The 20,771-nt window shown below is 43.9% G+C and overlaps 3 protein-coding genes and 1 long non-coding RNA gene across 5 annotated transcripts in view; 3 read left to right on the top strand and 1 right to left on the bottom strand.

Moving 5' to 3' along the window:
* The first annotated feature begins 191 nt into the window (after window positions 1-191).
* Window positions 192-1,357, top strand: neurl2 (neuralized E3 ubiquitin protein ligase 2). Its single transcript, XM_019857043.1, has 2 exons — window positions 192-971; window positions 1,053-1,357. The coding sequence occupies exons 1-2, from the start codon at window positions 209-211 to the stop codon at window positions 1,166-1,168; spliced, it is 879 nt and encodes a 292-aa protein (XP_019712602.1). The 5' UTR covers window positions 192-208; the 3' UTR covers window positions 1,169-1,357.
* The window catches only part of LOC109507575 (uncharacterized), a 52,538-nt gene continuing 32,286 nt past the window's right edge, over window positions 520-20,771 (bottom strand). The window contains exons 3-5 of one of the 2 annotated variants that reach the window (XR_002166490.1): window positions 9,827-9,900; window positions 4,948-5,091; window positions 520-633 (exon numbers count right to left, since the gene is read on the bottom strand). This is a non-coding gene — a long non-coding RNA (uncharacterized LOC109507575). Of the gene's footprint in view, window positions 634-4,548; window positions 5,092-9,826; window positions 9,901-20,771 lie in introns of those variants that run through there. The other variant, XR_002166489.1, reaches the window with a different exon arrangement.
* msrb1b (methionine sulfoxide reductase B1b) lies at window positions 3,112-4,581 on the top strand. Its single transcript, XM_019857082.1, has 4 exons — window positions 3,112-3,263; window positions 3,710-3,852; window positions 3,920-4,037; window positions 4,375-4,581. Exons 1-4 carry the CDS (start codon window positions 3,209-3,211, stop codon window positions 4,389-4,391), a joined length of 333 nt encoding a protein of 110 aa, XP_019712641.1. The 5' UTR covers window positions 3,112-3,208; the 3' UTR covers window positions 4,392-4,581.
* LOC109507520 (heparan sulfate glucosamine 3-O-sulfotransferase 6-like) overlaps window positions 14,411-20,771 on the top strand; it is a 17,005-nt gene continuing 10,644 nt past the window's right edge. Inside the window, exon 1 of the mRNA XM_019857022.1 lies at window positions 14,411-15,325. Within this exon, the coding sequence (XP_019712581.1) occupies window positions 14,868-15,325 (458 nt within the window). The 5' untranslated portion in view covers window positions 14,411-14,867. The remainder of the gene's footprint in view (window positions 15,326-20,771) is intronic.

Genomic DNA, 20,771 nt, shown 5'->3' with positions numbered 1-20,771 from the left:
CAAAAATAGACCTACCAGAAGCTTCCTAAGTGAGTGAAAGCTCAGCTGAGTGCTGGTGTTGCTTAACTTTTGTCTCCAGAATGACCACAAGCCACGAAAAGTCTATTGACTTTCGCGTTTTTCATTAAGGGGACAATGCGCCTCTGCTGCCTGGCTCAATTTGAAAGTCGCTTCCGTTCTGAGAATTAGAGTGAAGGCGTAACAAGAGATGGAAGCTTTACCAAACGACTTTATGGAATTCCACCCGGTCCACGGCTCCAACGTGCAACTGGACTATTCAGCGACCCAGGCCACACGGGTGGAAAGCTTTGCTAACGGAGTGTGTTTCAGCAAACATCCGTTAAAACCCGGGGAGATTTTCCTCATCGAGATTGAGGACAAGGAGCTGGGCTGGTGCGGCCACCTCCGGATCGGCCTGACCGCCAGGGACCCCAGAGGCTTGCAGGTGGTTCCGGAATACTCCATCCCGGATCTGACGGATCTGGGCGACAGCTGGGTGTTCGCTATCACTCGCAACCACAACAAGGTTACAGAGGAGGTCGATGCGGGGGAAGGTGGCCACCAGCCTCAAGAGGAACCAGCCGGGGGTCAAAGACTGGGTCGAGGGGAGGCTGAAAATAAAGGCGACGCCACCTGCAAACCAAAAACTTTTTTCACAGACTCTCATTTGCAGATCGAGAATGTTCTGATCCCCAGAGACAAGCTGGTCGGCCGCAGCCGGCCTGGGCGCTTCAGCCACATTCTGGATGACTTGTACAAGACCAACGCTTTGCCGCCAACTGCCAGACGCAGCCGGATTGGAGTTTTGTACGTAGCGAAAGGCCCCGGTCGAGGTGACATGCATATCGTCATCAATGGGGAGGACATGGGTGCTTCCGCCAAAGGCATACCGACTAAAGAGCCTCTTTATGCCGTCGTGGATGTATTTGCTGCTACTAAGTGTGTCAGGATTGTGCAGGTGGAGTATGGATGTGAGTATCAACCCGGCGTGGGATGTCAGATTTTTGTCGTTTTATCCTAATCAGTACTTTCTTAAATTGTCTACTTTTCAGTCTCGTCCTTGCAGACGCTGTGCAGGAAGTCCATCCAAAAGCACATTGTCCACAGAATGGCCATTGACTGGCTGGAGCTACCAGAGGCACTCAAGCACTTCTGCAAGTACGAGTGAGAACTGAAAATCCTTAACGGCAGGAGCCGTCGAACAGTTTTCTGATTTACGAGAAGGGCTTGAACTGAACTGGGATTGTTTATCATCAACCTACTTGATGAAGAAGCACCGATGTGAGCAGGATTGGGAAATTCGTCAAAAGAAACCACAGATGTTATCGACCATGCTGCAAAAAAAACCCCAAAACAAAACCTAAATACCGCAGGGTGCCATGATACCCGCGAAGCAAAAAAAGAGATGACCAAAACTGAAATAAAGATAAAACATGTTGTGTTTGGTGTCATGACAAACTTTCATTTTAAACTACACTTGTCTAAGTTTTCAACAAATATATCATATTTTTGAATCAATTTACCAGTTGATAAGTAAATTGCGCTGGCCTTTCGTCTCCTCTTGGAGCGATTTACCTTACGTATCATCTTCATTTTGACTGACACTTCACATGCTTCAGCAATAAAGAAGAACGCCTTAATCATCATTCAAGCCATGCCCTCAAAATGTTATAACTATAGTTCACAGTGCTACACTGCATAATAGTGAGTGCTAATATTATGGAGCGTAGCAAAATAACAATTTGAGCTATTCTACACTATTGAAAAAGGACAATAAAACCGATTGTTATTATTTGCAATTTTATAGTTATTTCCCTTTCAATTTTTAACGGAGAGGACGCGTTCACGTTGTGAAACAGTGCCATCTAGCGTCGAGAAAGCTAAATGCAGGGGGGAGGAGTTCCCGTTAAATCCCACGAGAGGAGCAGAAACGGGATGCGATAGTTTATATCTATTCTACAGACACGTCCTTTCTATTATTTGGAATCAATTTGATCTGGTGCACAACAGCAGCATGTCTTTCTGTCGTTTTTTTGGCGGAGAGACCTACAAGGATCATTTTAAACCAGGTAAACCCGCAGTGTTACATGATGAACTGAGATGTGACGTAACCTGCCTTCAGTGTAGATTATTGCAGGTGCAGATAATATTTTTGACTTGTATTTTCTCCGACCGAATACTGTCGTTTGTTTAATCACTCATACTCGTTGTACTGAATAACTGGGTGACAATAATATTAATTTTACACAACATCTATTGGGTGTGACCTGGGCAGCATGATGACCTCGTTTGCATATTTGCCTCAAAGTTTTAAGGTTCTGGGGTTGAGTCTTGGTTGCGGCTTTCCTGCAAGTACGAGTGAGAACTGAAAATCCTTAACGGCAGGAGCCGTCGAACAGTTTTCTGATTTACGAGAAGGGCTTGAACTGAACTGGGATTGTTTATCATCAACCTACTTGATGAAGAAGCACCGATGTGAGCAGGATTGGGAAATTCGTCAAAAGAAACCACAGATGTTATCGACCATGCTGCAAAAAAACCCCCAAAACAAAACCTAAATACCGCAGGGTGCCATGATACCCGCGAAGCAAAAAAAGAGATGACCAAAACTGAAATAAAGATAAAACATGTTGTGTTTGGTGTCATGACAAACTTTCATTTTAAACTACACTTGTCTAAGTTTTCAACAAATATATCATATTTTTGAATCAATTTACCAGTTGATAAGTAAATTGCGCTGGCCTTTCGTCTCCTCTTGGAGCGATTTACCTTACGTATCATCTTCATTTTGACTGACACTTCACATGCTTCAGCAATAAAGAAGAACGCCTTAATCATCATTCAAGCCATGCCCTCAAAATGTTATAACTATAGTTCACAGTGCTACACTGCATAATAGTGAGTGCTAATATTATGGAGCGTAGCAAAATAACAATTTGAGCTATTCTACACTATTGAAAAAGGACAATAAAACCGATTGTTATTATTTGCAATTTTATAGTTATTTCCCTTTCAATTTTTAACGGAGAGGACGCGTTCACGTTGTGAAACAGTGCCATCTAGCGTCGAGAAAGCTAAATGCAGGGGGGAGGAGTTCCCGTTAAATCCCACGAGAGGAGCAGAAACGGGATGCGATAGTTTATATCTATTCTACAGACACGTCCTTTCTATTATTTGGAATCAATTTGATCTGGTGCACAACAGCAGCATGTCTTTCTGTCGTTTTTTTGGCGGAGAGACCTACAAGGATCATTTTAAACCAGGTAAACCCGCAGTGTTACATGATGAACTGAGATGTGACGTAACCTGCCTTCAGTGTAGATTATTACAGGTGCAGATAATATTTTTGACTTGTATTTTCTCCGACCGAATACTGTCGTTTGTTTAATCACTCATACTCGTTGTACTGAATAACTGGGTGACAATAATATTAATTTTACACAACATCTATTGGGTGTGACCTGGGCAGCATGATGACCTCGTTTGCATATTTGCCTCAAAGTTTTAAGGTTCTGGGGTTGAGTCTTGGTTGCGGCTTTCCTGTGTGCAGTTTCCACATTAAAAAAAAAAAAAAAAAAAAAGATTAAAAAAAAACGCATGTTAGCATGTTTGGTTCATTGAAGTAATTAGGTGTGAATGTAATTGTGAAAGGTATATGGACAACAAACCTTTCCTGCAATGTTTTTTTTCAAAGTCACGTTTTCCACAGGTATGTACGTGTGCTCTAACTGTAACCATCCGCTGTTCTCAAGTCGGTCCAAGTTCGCCCACTCATCCCCATGGCCCGCTTTCACCGAGACCATCAGAGAGGACAGCGTGACCAAACTGATGGAGAGCCTCACAGCTTTCAAGGTCAGCACGGCTTCAACGGCCTGAGTATGGAGTGAAATTTTATCATTCATGTGTGTGCTATTTGTAGGTTCTGTGTGGCAAGTGCGGCAACGGGCTGGGTCACGAGTTTGTAAACGACGGCCCGCAGGAGGGGCTGTCCCGATTTTGAATATTCAGCCACTCTCTCAAGTTTGTCCCGAACAAAGGTGAGAAAAGCACAGTGCAGCCATTCAAACCCATGTCTAATCAAATCATGACACTCAGCTATTGACATCTAAGGATAACTGCTCTAGGTAATCATTGAGTGGACTGTCAACCAATCCAGGTGGTACACCACCTTTTGTCCAAAATCTGCTGGGATAGACTGCAGCTCACCTGCAGCCCCTAATAAGTCCAAAATGGATGTGGACGGTGTTAAAAAAAATTGCGAATGTCGCTAAGTGGGTTTTTTTTCTATCTTGGAAGTTGCAGTTTTGAGGATGTCTCTGTATTCTCTTGATCGGAGTTGACACAGATGGATGTCTCTTTTTTTCTTCTTCCCAGGCAAGGACAAGCACTAAAGAGCGAGTTTTCTGGCTGTTGCACCCGTCCTGTATGAGCATGTGATGCGGCCAGGATAAAGTCCCGAGAAGGACATCCTGTCTGCTGAAGTATCTCAGACCAGCCAGTGACATGCGGCATGGATGAAACACGTGCACATCTTTTTTTTTTTTTTTAAAGCTACTGCTTTCGTACTTAAATAACTCATATTTAAATAAGTCTCCCAACTTTGAGGGACGTGAAAAGTTTATGTTGCATAGGAGAGAACTAAAAGGTTTGAATTTGGGCATTTTGTATGTTCATGTACTTTTGTAATACATTTATTCAGTGGTAAAGACGCTTAATTCTACTACTACTAAAGACCTAAAGACATGCTGATATGATGTCATAAGAAGTACAGTCAGTACACTGAATAAACCACAATTGCAAATGAATTTGCTGTTTGGCAATTGTCCTCTAGAGGGAGCCATCCCACTCCTTACATCACCTTCAGTGGCTTTAGGTGAACAGTACAGCTTGTGCGCCCAAGTGAATGTGATTCACGCTGTGTGTGCTTGTATGCAACGCACTACTTACACACTTCATCTGCCGTCCATGTTTTTGTGATCGAATGCGAACGTCGGTTGCATGAGTGGCGCTTTCTGGCTCAGCTGCAGGCCGCATTCCTTGCGGCGGTGGCTTGGCAATGACACTGAGGTTTTTGAGGAGTAGCCGGGTCGCCTGGTTAGAGAGTAAAAGGCTGTCATTATACAGGCAACGCACATACAGTCAGAGAAGAGTGTTTGGCAGACAACACACATGGCTGTATTCTTGGATATGGCACGGAAGAGCCGCCGCTTTGAAGTTTTGTTGATGTATTCACTGGTGTCACGCTTTCTCACGCAGTCACTAACCGCCTTGTTTTAAGCGATGCCGTTCGTCTTGAAATGCACCGTTACTCAAAGCGGGCGCTGCGCTCGCGCAAACAAGAACTTCAATGAGTGTGTACATTAGAGTCAGCAGGGCAAAGTATTGCAAAGAATTACAGCGTCGGTGTGGCTCGTGGAGTCCACTCGTGGGTTTACTGTAGTTTGACATGGTCTGTTTGTGGCAGTGGAACTGGAAATACATTCTCAACCCATTGACCATGTCGTTGAGAGCCCAACGGGAACGTTGTGTAGGAAGGCCTCACCGGTGTTTTCAAAAGACGGTTTCATTTGCTTTCGCGGGCCACATAAAATGACCTGGCGGGCCGGATCTGGCCCCCGGGCCTTGAGTTTGACACATGAGCTGAAGTTTATTGCATTATAATGCCAACTTCCGTGAATTCAGCCTTCCAATATTAATTTACATGGTGGCTCCAACTTTTATCTGGATCTGCATCAAAATGAAATATTTTGTGCTTGGATTGTAACCCACCTCCACATGAAATGAAAAACCTAACCACTTTTCTAGAAATTTGTCCCTACCAAATTCAGAGCAAAAAATAAAAATAAAAAATACATTTGTCATATGCATTTTGTAAGCATTTTGTAAGCTCCAGATCACATGAGATGATTACTCGCAATTATCTCATTAGTCAGTGCCTCCAAGCCAAAAGCAGGTGTTGTGAGTGACATCATTCTTATTAGAGCGCTCCAGGCCAGATTGCGGTGCCAACGTACACACGCACGCACGCACAACCATTTTGTTTTGAGACAGTGCAGCGATTGTTGAAATGGAATGAAATTTTTGTGGTTTCCCGTCTTAACAGACAAAAAAAAACAAAAAAAACATCCACATAGTTCGAGACTAAATCTGGTTTGGTTGTAACGTGTGAGTTCAAAATTTTTGTGGTTTCCCGTCTTAACAGACAAAAAAACCCCCAAAAAAACATCCACGTAGTTCGAGACTAAATCTGGTTTGGTTGTAACGGGTGAGTTCATTCCACCCTATGAAAGAAAATCATTCGACGATGTATTATCTTATTAGTCCATCTGTGGTTTGATTTCATCCACCTTTCGTAACAGTGAAACTTCCCAGAATGCACCATAGTGACTCGGCCCGGACTTGTTTCCAGACGGCGAAGATTTATGTAATTTAGCGGTGAAATAACACGGGTGCTGGCAACTTTGTGAACATGTGTGCGCGTGTGTTTGTGTGGATAGATAGACGGAGAGATAGACAGACAGACAGTTCATAAATTGCATTGGGTATTCTTAACAAATAATTTTTAAAACAATTTTGGGGGGGGGCAATCAATCTATAGTAAATTTCTATTTTCAGTATTTTGCTTACTGACTGGCAAATAAATAAATACATCTATAATGCGCAAACTAAAGTCATCTTTCTGCGTAGTATTTACATTTGATGCCTTGCATATGCTTGGAAGGCAGCGTCAGTTTTTACCTAATCCGCAAGCGGGAATGTCCCCAAAAATCTGCGGGTGGGATTTGCAATGGCTGAAACGCGAAGACGCGGGGTCCATTAAATTTTCAAACTGGGTGAAGAAGATCAACCTGAAATGTGGTCAGATTGATACGCTCAAATCCACACGATCCATCCGTCCATTTTCCATACCGCTTATCCTCATTACGTAAATGGTAAACAGGCCGATAGAGTCGTTTCGCTAATGCATTTGACATGTTTTCATTTGAAAGCACAACTGGCAGCAAAACAATCAAACGTCTGCTCGGATTTCTAATCCTAGACCTCGCTTGAAGAACAATGAAGGAGTTGTCTGAAAAGTGCTTAAGTGACATCATTCATCCTTCCCCGTGGGTTGACAAATTAGCGGTGCAAAAAGTTCAAACCTAACCGTTCACAACCCGCAGGCGGCTACGTAGCCAACATGACGAGCGTCACTTAGCATTTGGGCTAAATTACGGCTAAATCCTCTGGACACGGAGCAAAGCTCAGCCATCCGTCTTGCAAGTCTTGGCATGTGGTGGGGCGGGGGGGCTGGAAGGCCGCAGCACCCCAGCATGCTACACACCGGACCCTGGGAAGCTTCCCCTCAGTGGGTCACCGCACATCCAATACACCCGCGCAGTTGCAGAGCATTGAGCTGCCGCTCAATATGTCTGCGAGAAGGACCGCACGGACAGCAAAGTATCGACGCCTTTTCACCCCTTCTCGGGATTTGACTTCGAAAGCCAACAGGGAGCTACTGACGTATTGCTTTTTGGCGTCTACGCTTCACAATGGTGGACTATAAATAGGCTGACCACAGACGTAAGGGGTGTAACTTGCACTCGGCGAATCCCCTGAGACGCCATTTCACTCTGATGCCGATAAAAATGCACGTCAGACTGCATTCCGTTTGGACCATACACACGAGTAGTGATTGTTCATTTTCAATTGTCTTATTTATTTTGCATAATACTCAATTGATCCTTTCTGAGAGCTGTTCTGTTGAATTCATTTTATTGAGGTTAGAGGTGAGGTTGAAGTTAAAATCCAAAGTGAGCTAAACTGCATTCAAATGTAGAAAGTTTAGCCTTGACCAAAACTACGGCCCAAATTAAGTCTTAATAAATGGTGTTGTTCATCCCAAAAAATTAAAAAAATATGTGCTCTCCGGAAAATATTTCAAAAGTTACTTGCATAAAACTTCAAAGTCAGCTATCTTGTCACTTCAAAAGGTGACTTATCAAGAAATGGTGCCAAAGCATCCGACTGCGTGAGAGGTGGGAAGGATTCAAAGTGACATTTTGGGAACGATCGTTTTCTGATGTTCTAACTTCCAAATGGTGTTATGCAGATGAGGAGAAGAGAGGAAATTTCCAATGCTGTAGTTAAAAGTGCTGCGGTGCAGAAGCACAGCATTAATTTAGAATATTTTGTTTCCTTCCCATTAATCCATTTTCTACAGCGGGGTATGTGCTCACCACGCCGTCACCATGCTGCCTATTTTGGTTCACCTATTTAACCGAATAAGGGTTTTATAACATGAAAAAATAAAACATTACTTGAAATAAGTTTTTTTTTTTAAATCCCCATTTGGGAGGGCCTCAACATGCCTTGAAAAAAAAAACCCAAATTTTTGCAAGTGTGTGCAGGATACACGAAACAGACTCAAGGACCCGCGGTGGAAATTGACCAGGAAATCAGTCGTTTTGCTTTGACGCGCCGGTGTGCTCATCCTATGTTGAAGTCAACTGAGGAGCTTCGTTTAGATAAAAGTAGTGCTCCTACCACCGTCTAGTGGCATCTATCGGCATTTCTAACCCCCCTTTTTTTTCCTAACATGGGTTAGCTTGTCCACTGTAGTAACCGCTTTCCCTGAAAGGGTTAATATTACAAACGGAGCATGTGAATGAAGTTTTAGGGGTATTTTTTGTCATCTGGGTGGGCTGGCATGACTTCTAGAAATATGAGTTGACATATAGTTTGCACCACACGTTTTAAAGCAGCTTGTCGAGCAGCTTTAGATCGAAGCCCATCATCGGCTGCAGCAACATCTGCCCAATCCTGTCCTGTGTGTGTCTTGAGTCAACATGGATGCCTCCCGACAGCGCTCGTGGTGACTGCTCGTAAACACGATCCCGGAGCGCTGTCTAAGCGCGTTATCTTCAGTCCCGACACACAATAAGAGCCGACCTCAGCGACTCGCTTCAAAGCCGCTGAGCTCATTGAGGCACCGCGACACACTCCGCAAAACTATTTAATCAGGAGCTTTTCGACTGCGACAGACGCGCGACCGTGATATGCCGTGACAGCCTGCGTGTGTGTTTCGTGAGGTTAGACGAGGTTCGCCGTGTTTGTTTAGACTACCTGTCGTTCCTTCAGAGACTCACTGATGTTTTTTTTTTTTTTTTAAGGGCTCATTCATCTCTGCATCTTAAATAGTCCAGTAATGGAGAGCGGCGTCGCCTTGCCTACTTTGCGTCGAACGAAAATTATACCACGAGCATCAGTCTTTATTTTGGCCTTGGGCTCCGTCTACCCGCTCTTTATATTTACTGCTTTGCTTCGCTTGTGATATATCGTGCTCCTCGGCAGGATTTCGTAGCAGCGAGAATGGCCGAGAATGATTATAGAGCAGTTTTTATTGCATGAATGACATCACGACCGTAGATCATGGAATCGAAGGGTTATACTGGGCTCGGTAAATCGCATAGTAGCGTCGTCCAAGAGTCTTGGTGAAAGGTTTGGATTTGGCGCAGGGGAAAATGCAAGGCCAGAGAACGAAAGTCAACATTTTGGAACCCACGCACATAGTCACACATATAGATCCAGCATAGAGGAGTCATATAACTTTGTCACCGGGAGATTTTCTTGAGCGTTGCAAAACGATCCGCGGGTATAACTGTGACAATAAGCGCGGTGACTGGGGCTTGTTCTTCTCGGGAAGCTTTTCCACCCTCGTCATATCTTTCTATGCGTGTTTTGTGGACATGAAGGAGCAACAAAGAAGCCACCCCTGAAAGCCTATCGCAAAAAGACAGCAGATGTGAGGAGATAAAATGTGTTTTGTTGCGTCTACCGGGCCCACCTGCCATGAGGTCGCTTTTGCTCCCTGTACCGCTGCTCCGTGATCTTCCTCTGGATCCTGATTGGTCGGCATTCCTTCAACACAGCTCAGCAGCGAGAAATAACTGAAAACTATGTCACTAAATCTGAAATGTGCAGTATTTTACAAGTTAAAAAAAAAAAACAGAATGTCGCTGTTATGGAAGAATATCAACCATATCTCAGGGTGTCCTGCTAGCCACGAGCTAGTAAGGCGCCCACTGATGGGATTCCTGACACGCTCTTGATTGTTTTGTCATTGATGTGGGCTAATGTCAAGCAGGCTCTGCACCCCCCCCCCCGCCCCCACCCCCCTTTCATCTCTGCTCCCTAAGCAACTCCCTGTGTTGCCTGCTCTGCTGCGGCGGGGGCCCCATCTGAAATGGATTCGTTCCACTGCTGCTTTTATTTTTTCCTCCAAAACAACCGAGCAAGATATATAAATAAATTAGGATAAAACGTACGATTTCCCCCCCCTTTTATCTCAGATCGCCACTGTTTTAAGTTTCCATTTGGGCAAATGCTCCCGATTCACTAAAATGGACTCGCGGTAAACGGGGTTGCACGCCACCTGTTGCTCTGGCACGCACTTTCCAGCTTGCAAATGTGTTTTTGTGGACGGAGCTCCTTTTAATGAAACTGGAGATTTCGCTCGACCCCGTCATTAAACTAAAAAATGCCAAAAATGCACCAGCGATGGATAAGCGCGGATGCCGCTTTCACCTTCCCCTCCCACCCCCTCTGTTATGACTTTGGTAAACACATTTGCCACAGAATAGTTTGACAGTCCTGTGCAGGCATGCTTGGCACGCTTTCTTTCAGTCGAAAGATGTTCCGAAGTCGCAAGCTCTTAGGCCACACCCATGCAGTAATGCACGGTGTCGACGTGCCCTATATTTACCCGGCTCGCCGCAGAACTCTGCCCTGCAGTTACGGCGGAGAGTGTGTGGCCTTGCAGCTGGCCTTCACACAGCATACGGCATCTATATACATCCCCCCCACAAACCCCCCTCCGCCTCTTGTGCATAGATATTGTTCTGAAATTACCATCCGAGGAGAAATGTTTTCCTGATGGCATCCCGGGTGTGAAATGCGGTCGCGGCGGTTATATACCACAGAAAAGTGTTATTGTTATTTTCTCTCCTCAAGGCCAATTATGCCGACAGCAGAAGTAATTTATTGTTACAAAGTAGAATACAAACAAAAGAAACAAACAAAAAAGGCCAAATGACCTCGACACACGCCGCCGCTATTTTCAAAATGTTGGTGAAACGGTGATGAAAACGGAACACGACCTTAATACAACTAATAATAAAATCAATCCCAGTCATGCTAAATGGATTCTGATTCTTTTTCGTCTCCGTTTGGAACTATCCACTGATAAAAAAAGTAGTTTCATTTGAAAAACAATCACAATTTTCACATCCCTGAAATATCACCATTTTTTTTCCCCCAACCGCTTAGCTAATGGCTTGGGTTTGTACCCATCAACCGCGACCAGGGGGACTTTAATTAAATTTATAAAAAACATGCTAGCATTCATCCGCTAATCCTTGCTGACCTTTAATAATAATGAGGAGGGGGAGCGTGGTGACAAGCGTCCGGGACAAGTGTGTGTGTGTGTGTGTGTGTGTGTGTGTGTGTGTGTGTGTGTGTGTGTGTGTGTGTGTGTGCATTCCATGCAGGTGAGCTAACAGGCCATTTGAAGAGCAGCACTTCACGAGTACATCTGCTTTATTGTATCCTCGGTGACTTTGCCATGCTCACTTTTTAACCCCGCTTGAAACAAACGGCACAGTTCACTTCAATTGTGTTTTCCCATCGTTAAAATGTTGCCGAAATAACAAAGCGGCCCAACCGGTTTTGGGACCCTGCTATTAAATGGGAAGTCAAGTCAAAACTCTTCTTGACAATAATTTGTTTGACGCAATCCTATTCGTCTAAGATCGGTATTCTGATTAATATCGCGACTTTGCAAAGTGAATGAAGCAGCAAAATCTACCTGTTTTCTGCCCAAATCACTTCAACATAGTTCAGTGACACCAATATGCCATTTCAACAGAAAATATTTCTCTTGACAAGATGTCAGAAGATAGATGCAAAAGCACTGCTTTTGTCTAAATGAAACTACTCAGCTCAATTCCCCATAGTGCCTTGCCAACAAGATGCCACAAGATGGCGGCAAAGCACTATTGTCTTTTTGCACTAAATGAAGCTCCTTAACTCACTTCAACATCGCTTCTCGACAGCAAGATGCCACATGATGGTGGAACCGAACTGTCCCACTCAGTGGAAATGTAGATAAGACATGAAAGTAGGTCGATCCACTTTGCACTTCACAAAACATCATCTATTTTTTTTTTTTTTTTGTTTAATTGTGTACGGCCCGAGAATGACGGGCGGCGTCTTTGAAGCAGCCGCCGCTGGCCATCAAAAGGGAATTTTGCGAGGATTACAGAGCGCAAATGCACATGCTGCGCTTTGTACAGCTGTCTGCTTTCCCACAGCCGCATACCTGACGCAGGTGGACGGGCATTCAGCACAGAGGATGTTGCTCATGGTTGCAGGTGTGTTTACAGTTTGTGCGTGTGTGGTTGAGGGTGTGTGTGTTTGTCTCGGGGGGGTGGGAGTTCCCGTTTCGTGCCACTCAGCATTACATTTTTACTGTACATGTGACTAATACGTGCACAAATCATATTTTGACACATTGCTGACGTTTTTTTTTTTTTTTTTTTTTTTTTTTATGATTCCAACAAGGACAAGCTGTGCTAAAAACAACTTTTGAAGGTACGACACCATTGACAAGCTATTGCACCGCTTACAAGAGTTACACAAAAAGTATGTTCCATTCAGGTGCATGTCAGATGTGTTCTAACAAGCCACAATTGGAGTCATATCAGCATTTTTTTTCCCTTTTTCTTTCTTTTTTTTTTTAACGTGGCAATGTGTGCGTCGCCAAAGTGAATGAGTTTTTTGGGGGGTTTGTTTGCTTTTAAAAAGGACAAAAAAAGCTCACAAAATGAGGCGATACTGAAGCCGACGGGCTTTTCATTGGACTGCTTGCAAAACACCAAACACAAGTTCTTCTCTCCGCTAAGTGGAGACAGAAGTCGCGCATTAGCAGTCGTTCGCTAATGCTAGCTGCCAAACTCAGATTAAATAAATACCTTAACTGAATTTTGTCACGTGGGTTAAGGCCTGAAAAAAACAAACAACTTTGAAAATTTAAAATATAGGACGTTTATCATACACCAACAAAGTAACATAGCGCCGATTGTTTCGGCAACATTGCATTTGATCAATATGACAGAGCGTGTGGCAACTACAGAAGGATAAATGATGTCGCCTCCGTTTAGGGACTCCAGAAAATTGACATACTGCCAGGTTGGAGGAGGCCCGGGTCGATTGGGGCTGCCCGTGCCCCCGCCGGTGTGTCAACTATATGGATGTACTGTCATGCTGCAACTCACGTATGCTTGAAGTTGCCAATAATTTGTGATCCATCCCGAAACACAAATAGTTTGTTTTGCTACGGTGCCAATTAACAGCATCAATGTCGGAACAGTCGCAATCGGATCATTCTCGGTTCGACGTAATCGACCCTGATCCAACCTTTGATGGTTGACTTCAAAGTTCGAATTTTCAAATTAATATTTCTCCATGGCAAATAATGTAAATGTAATTTATGTTCAAATTATAATCATTGAAATCAACCATACACTCAAGGTTCAGTCATGTGGAAGGAGATGTAAAGCACAAAAATAAAACAAAAATAAAGGAAAGCTACTTAGCATCGGTAGATAGCTGGCAGATGGAATGGAGAATAGGAATAGGTCCAGAGAAATCTTGTCACCTAGTGGCGCTCTATAGAAATTGGTGAAATTAAATGAGATGAATAAGATAAAAAGTCGACACGCCCATGTTCACGTTTTTTGTGATATTAAAAAAATGAGACCAAGATGAATCATTTAATTTTTTTTTCCGGCATTAACGTGGCTTATAACGTCGAATTTAGTGCTTAAAAAAATGAAGTAACTTGACTTAGCCTTTAATTAAGATGCCAATTTATTTTAGGTATATTTTTAAACACAAACATTATTTAAAAAGCATTGTGCACAAACACAACACGTTATTTCATGAAACAATAAGTAAAAAATTAAAATAAATTATTTTATATATGAAACATTTTGCATCCTGAGATATTTTCACTTTTTTTTTTGTTTTGTTTTACTTCATGTCCTGGATAATTGGTCAATTTAAAACATCAAATCGTACCACTTTTGGAGACTTTTGTGATTCCAATGTCGGCTTTGGCTGTTTGCACGAAAGAGAAAGCTGATGGCGGTCTGGATCCCTTTAAGTTGCACGCTCGCACAGATTTAGACGGAGAAAGGAGCTTCAACTGGGAGCACCTGTCTGTCCCAGAATGGCAGGAGTGCAAAGGTTACATTTGTCAAGGCAGGTGGCCACTAAAAAGTCACATAAATCGGACTAAAAAGTCAGACAATGCAACTTTGCAAGTGTGCGATGCGCCTCTGGTTGGATGTGATTCACCGAAAAAATGCCCCTGGGCTTTACATTCTTGTGTTACCCGTCACCCAGCTAACGACATTTCTGTTAAATTGCTTGCAAAACAGCGAACTGAAAGCGAGGAGGCGTCTGCTAATTATTTCGGTGACTGACGACGGAGGGGCGTGCGTCTTTTTGGGTGAGGGCGTGGAAATGGCAGTCACTCGGGATGCGCTGATGAGTGTTTCCCCAACAGAGACAAGGGGTGGGGGGTGGTGGGGGGGATTCGGACAGACCTCCAAACCCTTCCTGCGGATCGCTCGGGTCGTCTTGAGGTGATCGTTCCTGAGAGGGAAGAAGCAGACAGAATGGGGCGCGTCTTGACGCACGCTGCGCAACTTCGGCACCGCTTGCTCCCGCTCCGAGGGGAGATCTTCTTTTTTCGTCTTTCAAAACGTGCCTTTTAGAAAAAAACAAACCAAAAAAAACAAAACAAAACATAACTATGAAGACTCATGGGATGTAGTAAATGGAGAGCTGCGTTCAACTTCGGACACCTCAAGGTGCAGTCCAAGCTATCGGTCTTCTTGACCATGATCATCCTCTTCGTTTACCTCTTTTACTGCCTGAACGGATTCTGCGAGTACTTGCCCACACCCGTGTATGATCGGCAGACTCATCACAAGGACAAAAATGTCCAAAACGACGCGCAAGAGACATCACCAAAGCAAGCCGCTGCGTCCTTTGCACAGGACCGGCTATCGGACGTTGCGTATACTACAATTAATAATAACATCTCCGTAGCGAATAACTTTGGGAGCAAAAAGTTTCCTCAGGCAATCATCATCGGGGTGAAGAAAGGAGGAACGAGGGCTCTCCTGGAGTTCTTGCGCATCCATCCGGACGTGAGGGCAGTCGGAGCCGAGCCTCACTTCTTTGACCGCTTCTACGATAAAGGGCTGGACTGGTACAGGTAAGATCACATATGGCGCACCGAGTGGCAGAAGGGGGGGAAAAAAACAAAAAACAAAAACGACATCCAGATTCATGACTATATTCTACAATAAGAGGCTAGAATAATCGGCTAGTTACATCAAAGAGTGCACTGGAGGCAACAACTGAGATAATATTGCATTAGAGGAAAAAGCTATCCACTTTGAGGGGTTGTTTTTTATGATCAAGAGTGCTTTTTTTGGACCATTTATATGCATATATCGATATTATTGTGAACTTACAATATATTTACATACTTATGTATATTCTTGCTTAGATTGTAGCCATGTTTGAATTTTGCTGTTGTCATAATTTATCAGTACCTCTCTCGTCGACCTGCATTTGAATCGGTGACCACCCAAAATAAAGACCTTTAATATATTGTTTGGGACAGAGGACTTTAATTAAACTGTTTTGCACATACAAATTTTACACACACACAAAAAAGATGCTGATCCATACATAAAAATAAAAAAAAAAAGCTCTGAATGCTAATCAACCAAACTGTACATGCAAAGTACAATTTTGTGTCACCTGCCGCCCAAATATGGCCCAATAACAATGTCATGTCACTTGTGTTACATGAAAACGCCCATTGGAAACAAAAGCAAAGTGATGCAATGTCTTAAAAGCATAAAAAGCACTGCTGCAAAATTACTACAACTGGACTGTTGTAAAATACTCCAAGGTACATACAGTTACCTTGAAGACTGATAATTTACTCCCTTGTGCAGGTGTTACTTTGAAAGACTGACCGTCCCCCTATTCCTGATGTTATTGACAGGAAAAAAATGAAGCTTCAAGATGCTTCATGAACCAATTGTGTTTATTGAGCCCTCTTGATGGCGCTCAATGTTCAACATAAGGCTGGAAGCACACCGACTTGCCGTTTCTGAAACACCTTGATTTAAACCAACAGTGCCATCTAGAGGGGTCAAAAAATACAACAACTGGTTCCTGAAGCAAATATGAAGCTTCATTTTCACGACCTGATATCATAACAATATATGATTGAACTAATAATAAACCTTAAGGTATGTTGTACATAACCTAATAAGATGAAGAGAGCCTAATTTGATCACAATTTCATATCAGAATTCAATGGTTACAAAAAAAAAAACAGCGGTCATGCAACCATGCTAAAAAAAAGGCATTCATATTGTAAAGTGGATGACATATTTCATATAACGTATGATCCAAGCAGGAGCTGGATATCCACCAGAAAGGAAAAGTGTGATCCAATGAGCTTTCTTTTGTCTTCTGTGAGAAATGAGTGAGGATTTTCATAAGGATTGAATTACTATTTGAGCGCGGTGAAATACAGTATGGCCGAGGGGTTGGCATGACGGCTCCATAAAGCACACATCCAGTAAAACAATGTGTTTTTCTGGCATGAAAAATAATTTTCTGTCATCAGTCCGCGAGGTTGATTCAGGGGCATCTCATTCAGCCATCGCTTTCTATGAATGCACTCAAGAGCCTTCATCGAGCAAATAAGTCCGTATGGAGCACTGATGATTTCCAAACAAGTCTCTGCTGATTCATAATCATAATTGGACACTCTCAGCAATACGACACGGGTAAGAGCTCCCGAGGACGGCAGTGTATTCATTCCCCTGCCAATAAATTGCTGTTTATTGAGCTGACACGCCGCTTCCCAAAGTGTCTGTGTTGGTCCGCGGGGGAGCGGGGGTGGGGGGTGGCCTTCATCACCAAAGCTAGTGTGATCACAGAGGAGGGGGGGTTGGTGTTGCTGTGCGCGGTGCTGATGTGCTGATGCTCTTCGCTCAAATGGTGCGAAATGCAGAATAGCATCAACGACATTTTGGGGTCGGTAGGGACACGTGCAAAAATAACGGAATCGAATTCGATTTTTTTTTAAAAAAGAGGCGAACAGGAGAATGGGGGCTCGGATATTACTGTAGATGAAGATAGAAAGGGGAAACGTGGATGTAATAAAGAACAAGTGGAATAAGATGCATGGATGGATCAATACAACCGTGTAATGATCAGGTCAGGGTGAGAGGCTCAGATAAAACAGTAGATGATAGCGCATGTGTGTGCACAAGGAGTGGCTTGCTTTGCGTAGTGCGTTTAAGAATAACGGGGCGCTAAAAAGGAGGAGGTGCTCCTCTAATGCGTTTCTGATGAGAGCGGTGAAGAATGTGAGTAGTTCATTTGCGGACTAGTAAATGGATTCTTGCCGCTATTAATTGAGTGGGTGGGTAGCACATAATAATAATACATAATTAATAATGCAGGAAGTTGCTTCATAAATACAAAGTGAAGGGAATTATCTTCCGCTTCCTTATTTTCTGAAGATGCTACCTATGCTATTTGACAATTTATTGGATGATTGCATCTGATCATGGACGTAGAAACCCGATGGGGAAAGTTCAGGGATGGGCAACTAGTGGTTGGCGGAAGCATGCAAGCCCCCGGACCACACTCAAGCGGCCCCTTGATTCATTAGGAAAAGGGATTGTGTTTTTTTTTTTTTTTTTTAACAGACCCACAATATCCTTCAGAACACACTTATAAACATTCAATATTGTTTTTTTATATGAAAAACAGGCGGCGGGGGGGGGGGTCTGTTGGGGAAAAAAATCCCAAGAAAAAAACGACTTACGTATTAAAAAAAAATTTGCAAATATGCAAATTCACGATTAGCGAACCATGAATAGTGTCGGCATCAACTGGAGTTTTAAGTTGTACTTTATGACCAACGTTAAGTGTGTGTTGTATGACTGGTAGAATGTACGTACATTATTTGAATATAATAACACCCTTTGACCGAAATGCAGCCAAGGCAATTATAGTTCGAGGTTACGATCTGAAATTCAAATGACTCATTCTGCAATTGGACCGAACGCAACTTTACAAGAGCGACTTTCTTATTTTAGTCCTCATAAGTTCAGCTAATATGCCCTCATACTGCATATGCGCCCGCGGGTCCATAACTCTCCTCTGATGTTATAAATTGTCCTTTTAGATTTTGTGCCAGATGCACAGCTAAGAAAATTTAGAGAAGCACAAAAGTCAGATTTATGGTCAAGTCGTCGACGTCGTAAATTCTCCCTCGTCGCCGCGCCAGATTGCCGTTCAAGTGCTGCAATTGGTCGGAGGTCGGAGGAACTTTGAGCTCAACTTTTGGCTCGTTGCAAAATTGGCGTCGGGGATCGTCCGCAGTTCATCAAACCCGCTATCTATCACAAATATTGTGGGAACGGTGAATTTCTCATTTTTACGGATACGTCTCCTGTTTTATAAGCACTTACGATGAAACGCTCGCAATTACGGATAAAGGTTTTATTCTGGTGACAGCGCCCTAGGAACCACTCCAACGGGTTAAATGTAACGAGACCTTTAAACGTTCCTTTTTTACGGCTTTCTGCTGATGTCAAACCGGCTGTCCTCCTTTTTTTTTTTTAAATTATTATTCAGCTCATTATTTGTCCCCTCGCTGTCGTGACGAAAGGGGTGCGTTAGCTCGCTTTCTAATCTGCTGACAGCACGCGTCAACGCTGCGCGAATTGGACCCGTGTAATGACAGGTCAGGCATTAACACGGACAGCTCAGGGACGTGCACAGGGAGGGTGTGGTGCGAAGGGGGGGGGGGTGACAGGGATTAGGCCCAGCGGCCGCTGTCAAACAAGACCTTTTTGCGACATTAGTCCCTCCCCTCCCCCCTCGACTCTTGGCTTTGTAATGCACAATGATGGGATTTGTATGATACTGATGCCGTTTTGTGTGTTCACCTCCCGCAATTGAGCTTTCATTCCATATTATGGTGCCGGTAGTTGTGAAGTGAGGAAGTCTACCATCCCTTCTTAGTCACTGTTGGTGCTGGCCAAAGTCACCTGGGTTCAGCCGGGTTCAGCTCCAGCTCACCCTCCAACCCGGATGGGACATGACGGATGATTACTTGTCGCTTCTTTTGATTGCCTCTGCTCATTATCCTCCCCCCATCTTGCCCTTTCATTGTGATTTGTTAACCGTTCTTTTACTTCCGTCGCCATCCTTTCTTTCGGAGGTGGGGGGAAGTAAAAGGAGAGAAAAGGAAATGAAAAAGGAGAAGCAAAATGAAAGGAAATTAACGGGAAGGGATAAAAAAAAAAAAAGAGGGAGACCTTTGACACTTTATTGCTGCTTCAAAGTCAAAGTCCTTTTCTATTATCGCCAGCCTTTCATTGCATCTTCTCTTCTCCGCTAATTTCAACTTTGGAACCAATCAAGTGCTTTTTAAAAGTCGAAAGAGCTCCCGTCTTTCCTTTCTTCTCCCCTGTTCCCAAAGCTTTCGCCCCAAACCCTCGCAAACTTGCTGCAACGCTCCCCCATCGTTTTGCTTTCGCCGCACACCGCGTCCAGATTTCACGTGTTATGATTCGTTTAGCACAATCGCACGCTAACGACGCTAGCGACTCCCATATCAATTCGAAGCAGACCCGCGGCGCGCCGGGCCAAGAAAAATCAACGCGAAAGCGAGCTGGAAAGTTTCACTTGAAACGTCGATTCTCCCCGCTTTCAAAGCACTGTCTGCTTCTTTGAGCTCCAATGAGAGAGCCTTGCCCCCCCAACCCCCCCCCCCCTCCCGTGCTCAGCCGCTAACCAACTAAAACACATGGACATCCTTAAAGGAAGCATTTGGCAAATTGTTTGAGGACAAACGCTTATATGTGGAAAAGCCTTGGATTTGCCATCGACTGGAAGTGATTCTGCGGTTTCCTGATGGGGAGTGAAAGGTTCGCGTGTATGTGTGTGTGCGGTTCAGATGTACCGATTCCCTACCTGAGGTCTTTTCCCACACACCTCAGCAACACCGTCGCCCCTTCTTCTCGGCCCTGTAAATATCACAGCGATCAAATATTTGTCATTTGGCCGTACCGATCGGGAGAAAAGGGCCCATTCCATTGATCACGCTTCCATTTTTCACGCCGCGACAGCAGAAACGCATTCGCTAGTGAATATTGAATCGTGTTGACAAGGAGCTGTCATTCCTCGCCGCCGCCGACGTCGTTTACACGTCAAGGTCGCCGTGAGTGGGATTTATCAGCTTGTTCGGGGTGCTCAAAGTGTGCGATTTCAAGCCACCGGGCAAGTTCTTTTTCTTGCTAGGTCACCGTCTCGAAATCCGTTTGCTTCTCGACTCATCTGGCGCTCTCCGTCTTTCTTGTCCCATTGTTTTAAGGAGGCTTCGTTGCGTAAATCTGCGGGGAGCAGGATGCGCTACATACACCAAGAATGCCTAGGTTTCACTTCCTGTCCGTGAATTTTCGAGCAATCACGAGGGAATCTTTGGTTGAATTTCTCCTTGGCCGGTGCACATTTTTTTTTTTATTTTTTTTTTTTTAGCTTTTCAGAAGTGGAAAAAAAAGCGCAATGTATACGTTATACTGCAAGAAAGAAGGCTTTGTGCAGCAGATGGA

Source organism: Hippocampus comes, unplaced genomic scaffold (assembly GCF_001891065.2).
Source record: "Hippocampus comes isolate QL1 unplaced genomic scaffold, H_comes_QL1_v1.1 scaffold17, whole genome shotgun sequence".
Taxonomy (NCBI): Eukaryota; Metazoa; Chordata; class Actinopteri; order Syngnathiformes; family Syngnathidae; genus Hippocampus; species Hippocampus comes.
The sequence above is the reverse complement of the archived record's forward strand: the minus strand, read 5'-3'. Positions and strand labels throughout refer to the sequence as shown.

What these genes read in the sequence shown, in the direction of transcription:
- neurl2 (XM_019857043.1), top strand. Translation starts at nt 209, where the DNA reads ATGGAAGCTTTACCAAACGACTTTATGGAATTCCACCCGGTCCACGGC. An exon ending in TGTGCAGGTGGAGTATGGAT is followed by an intron (nt 972 to 1,052) that starts GTGAGTATCAAC and finishes TCTACTTTTCAG; the next exon opens with TCTCGTCCTTGCAGACGCTG.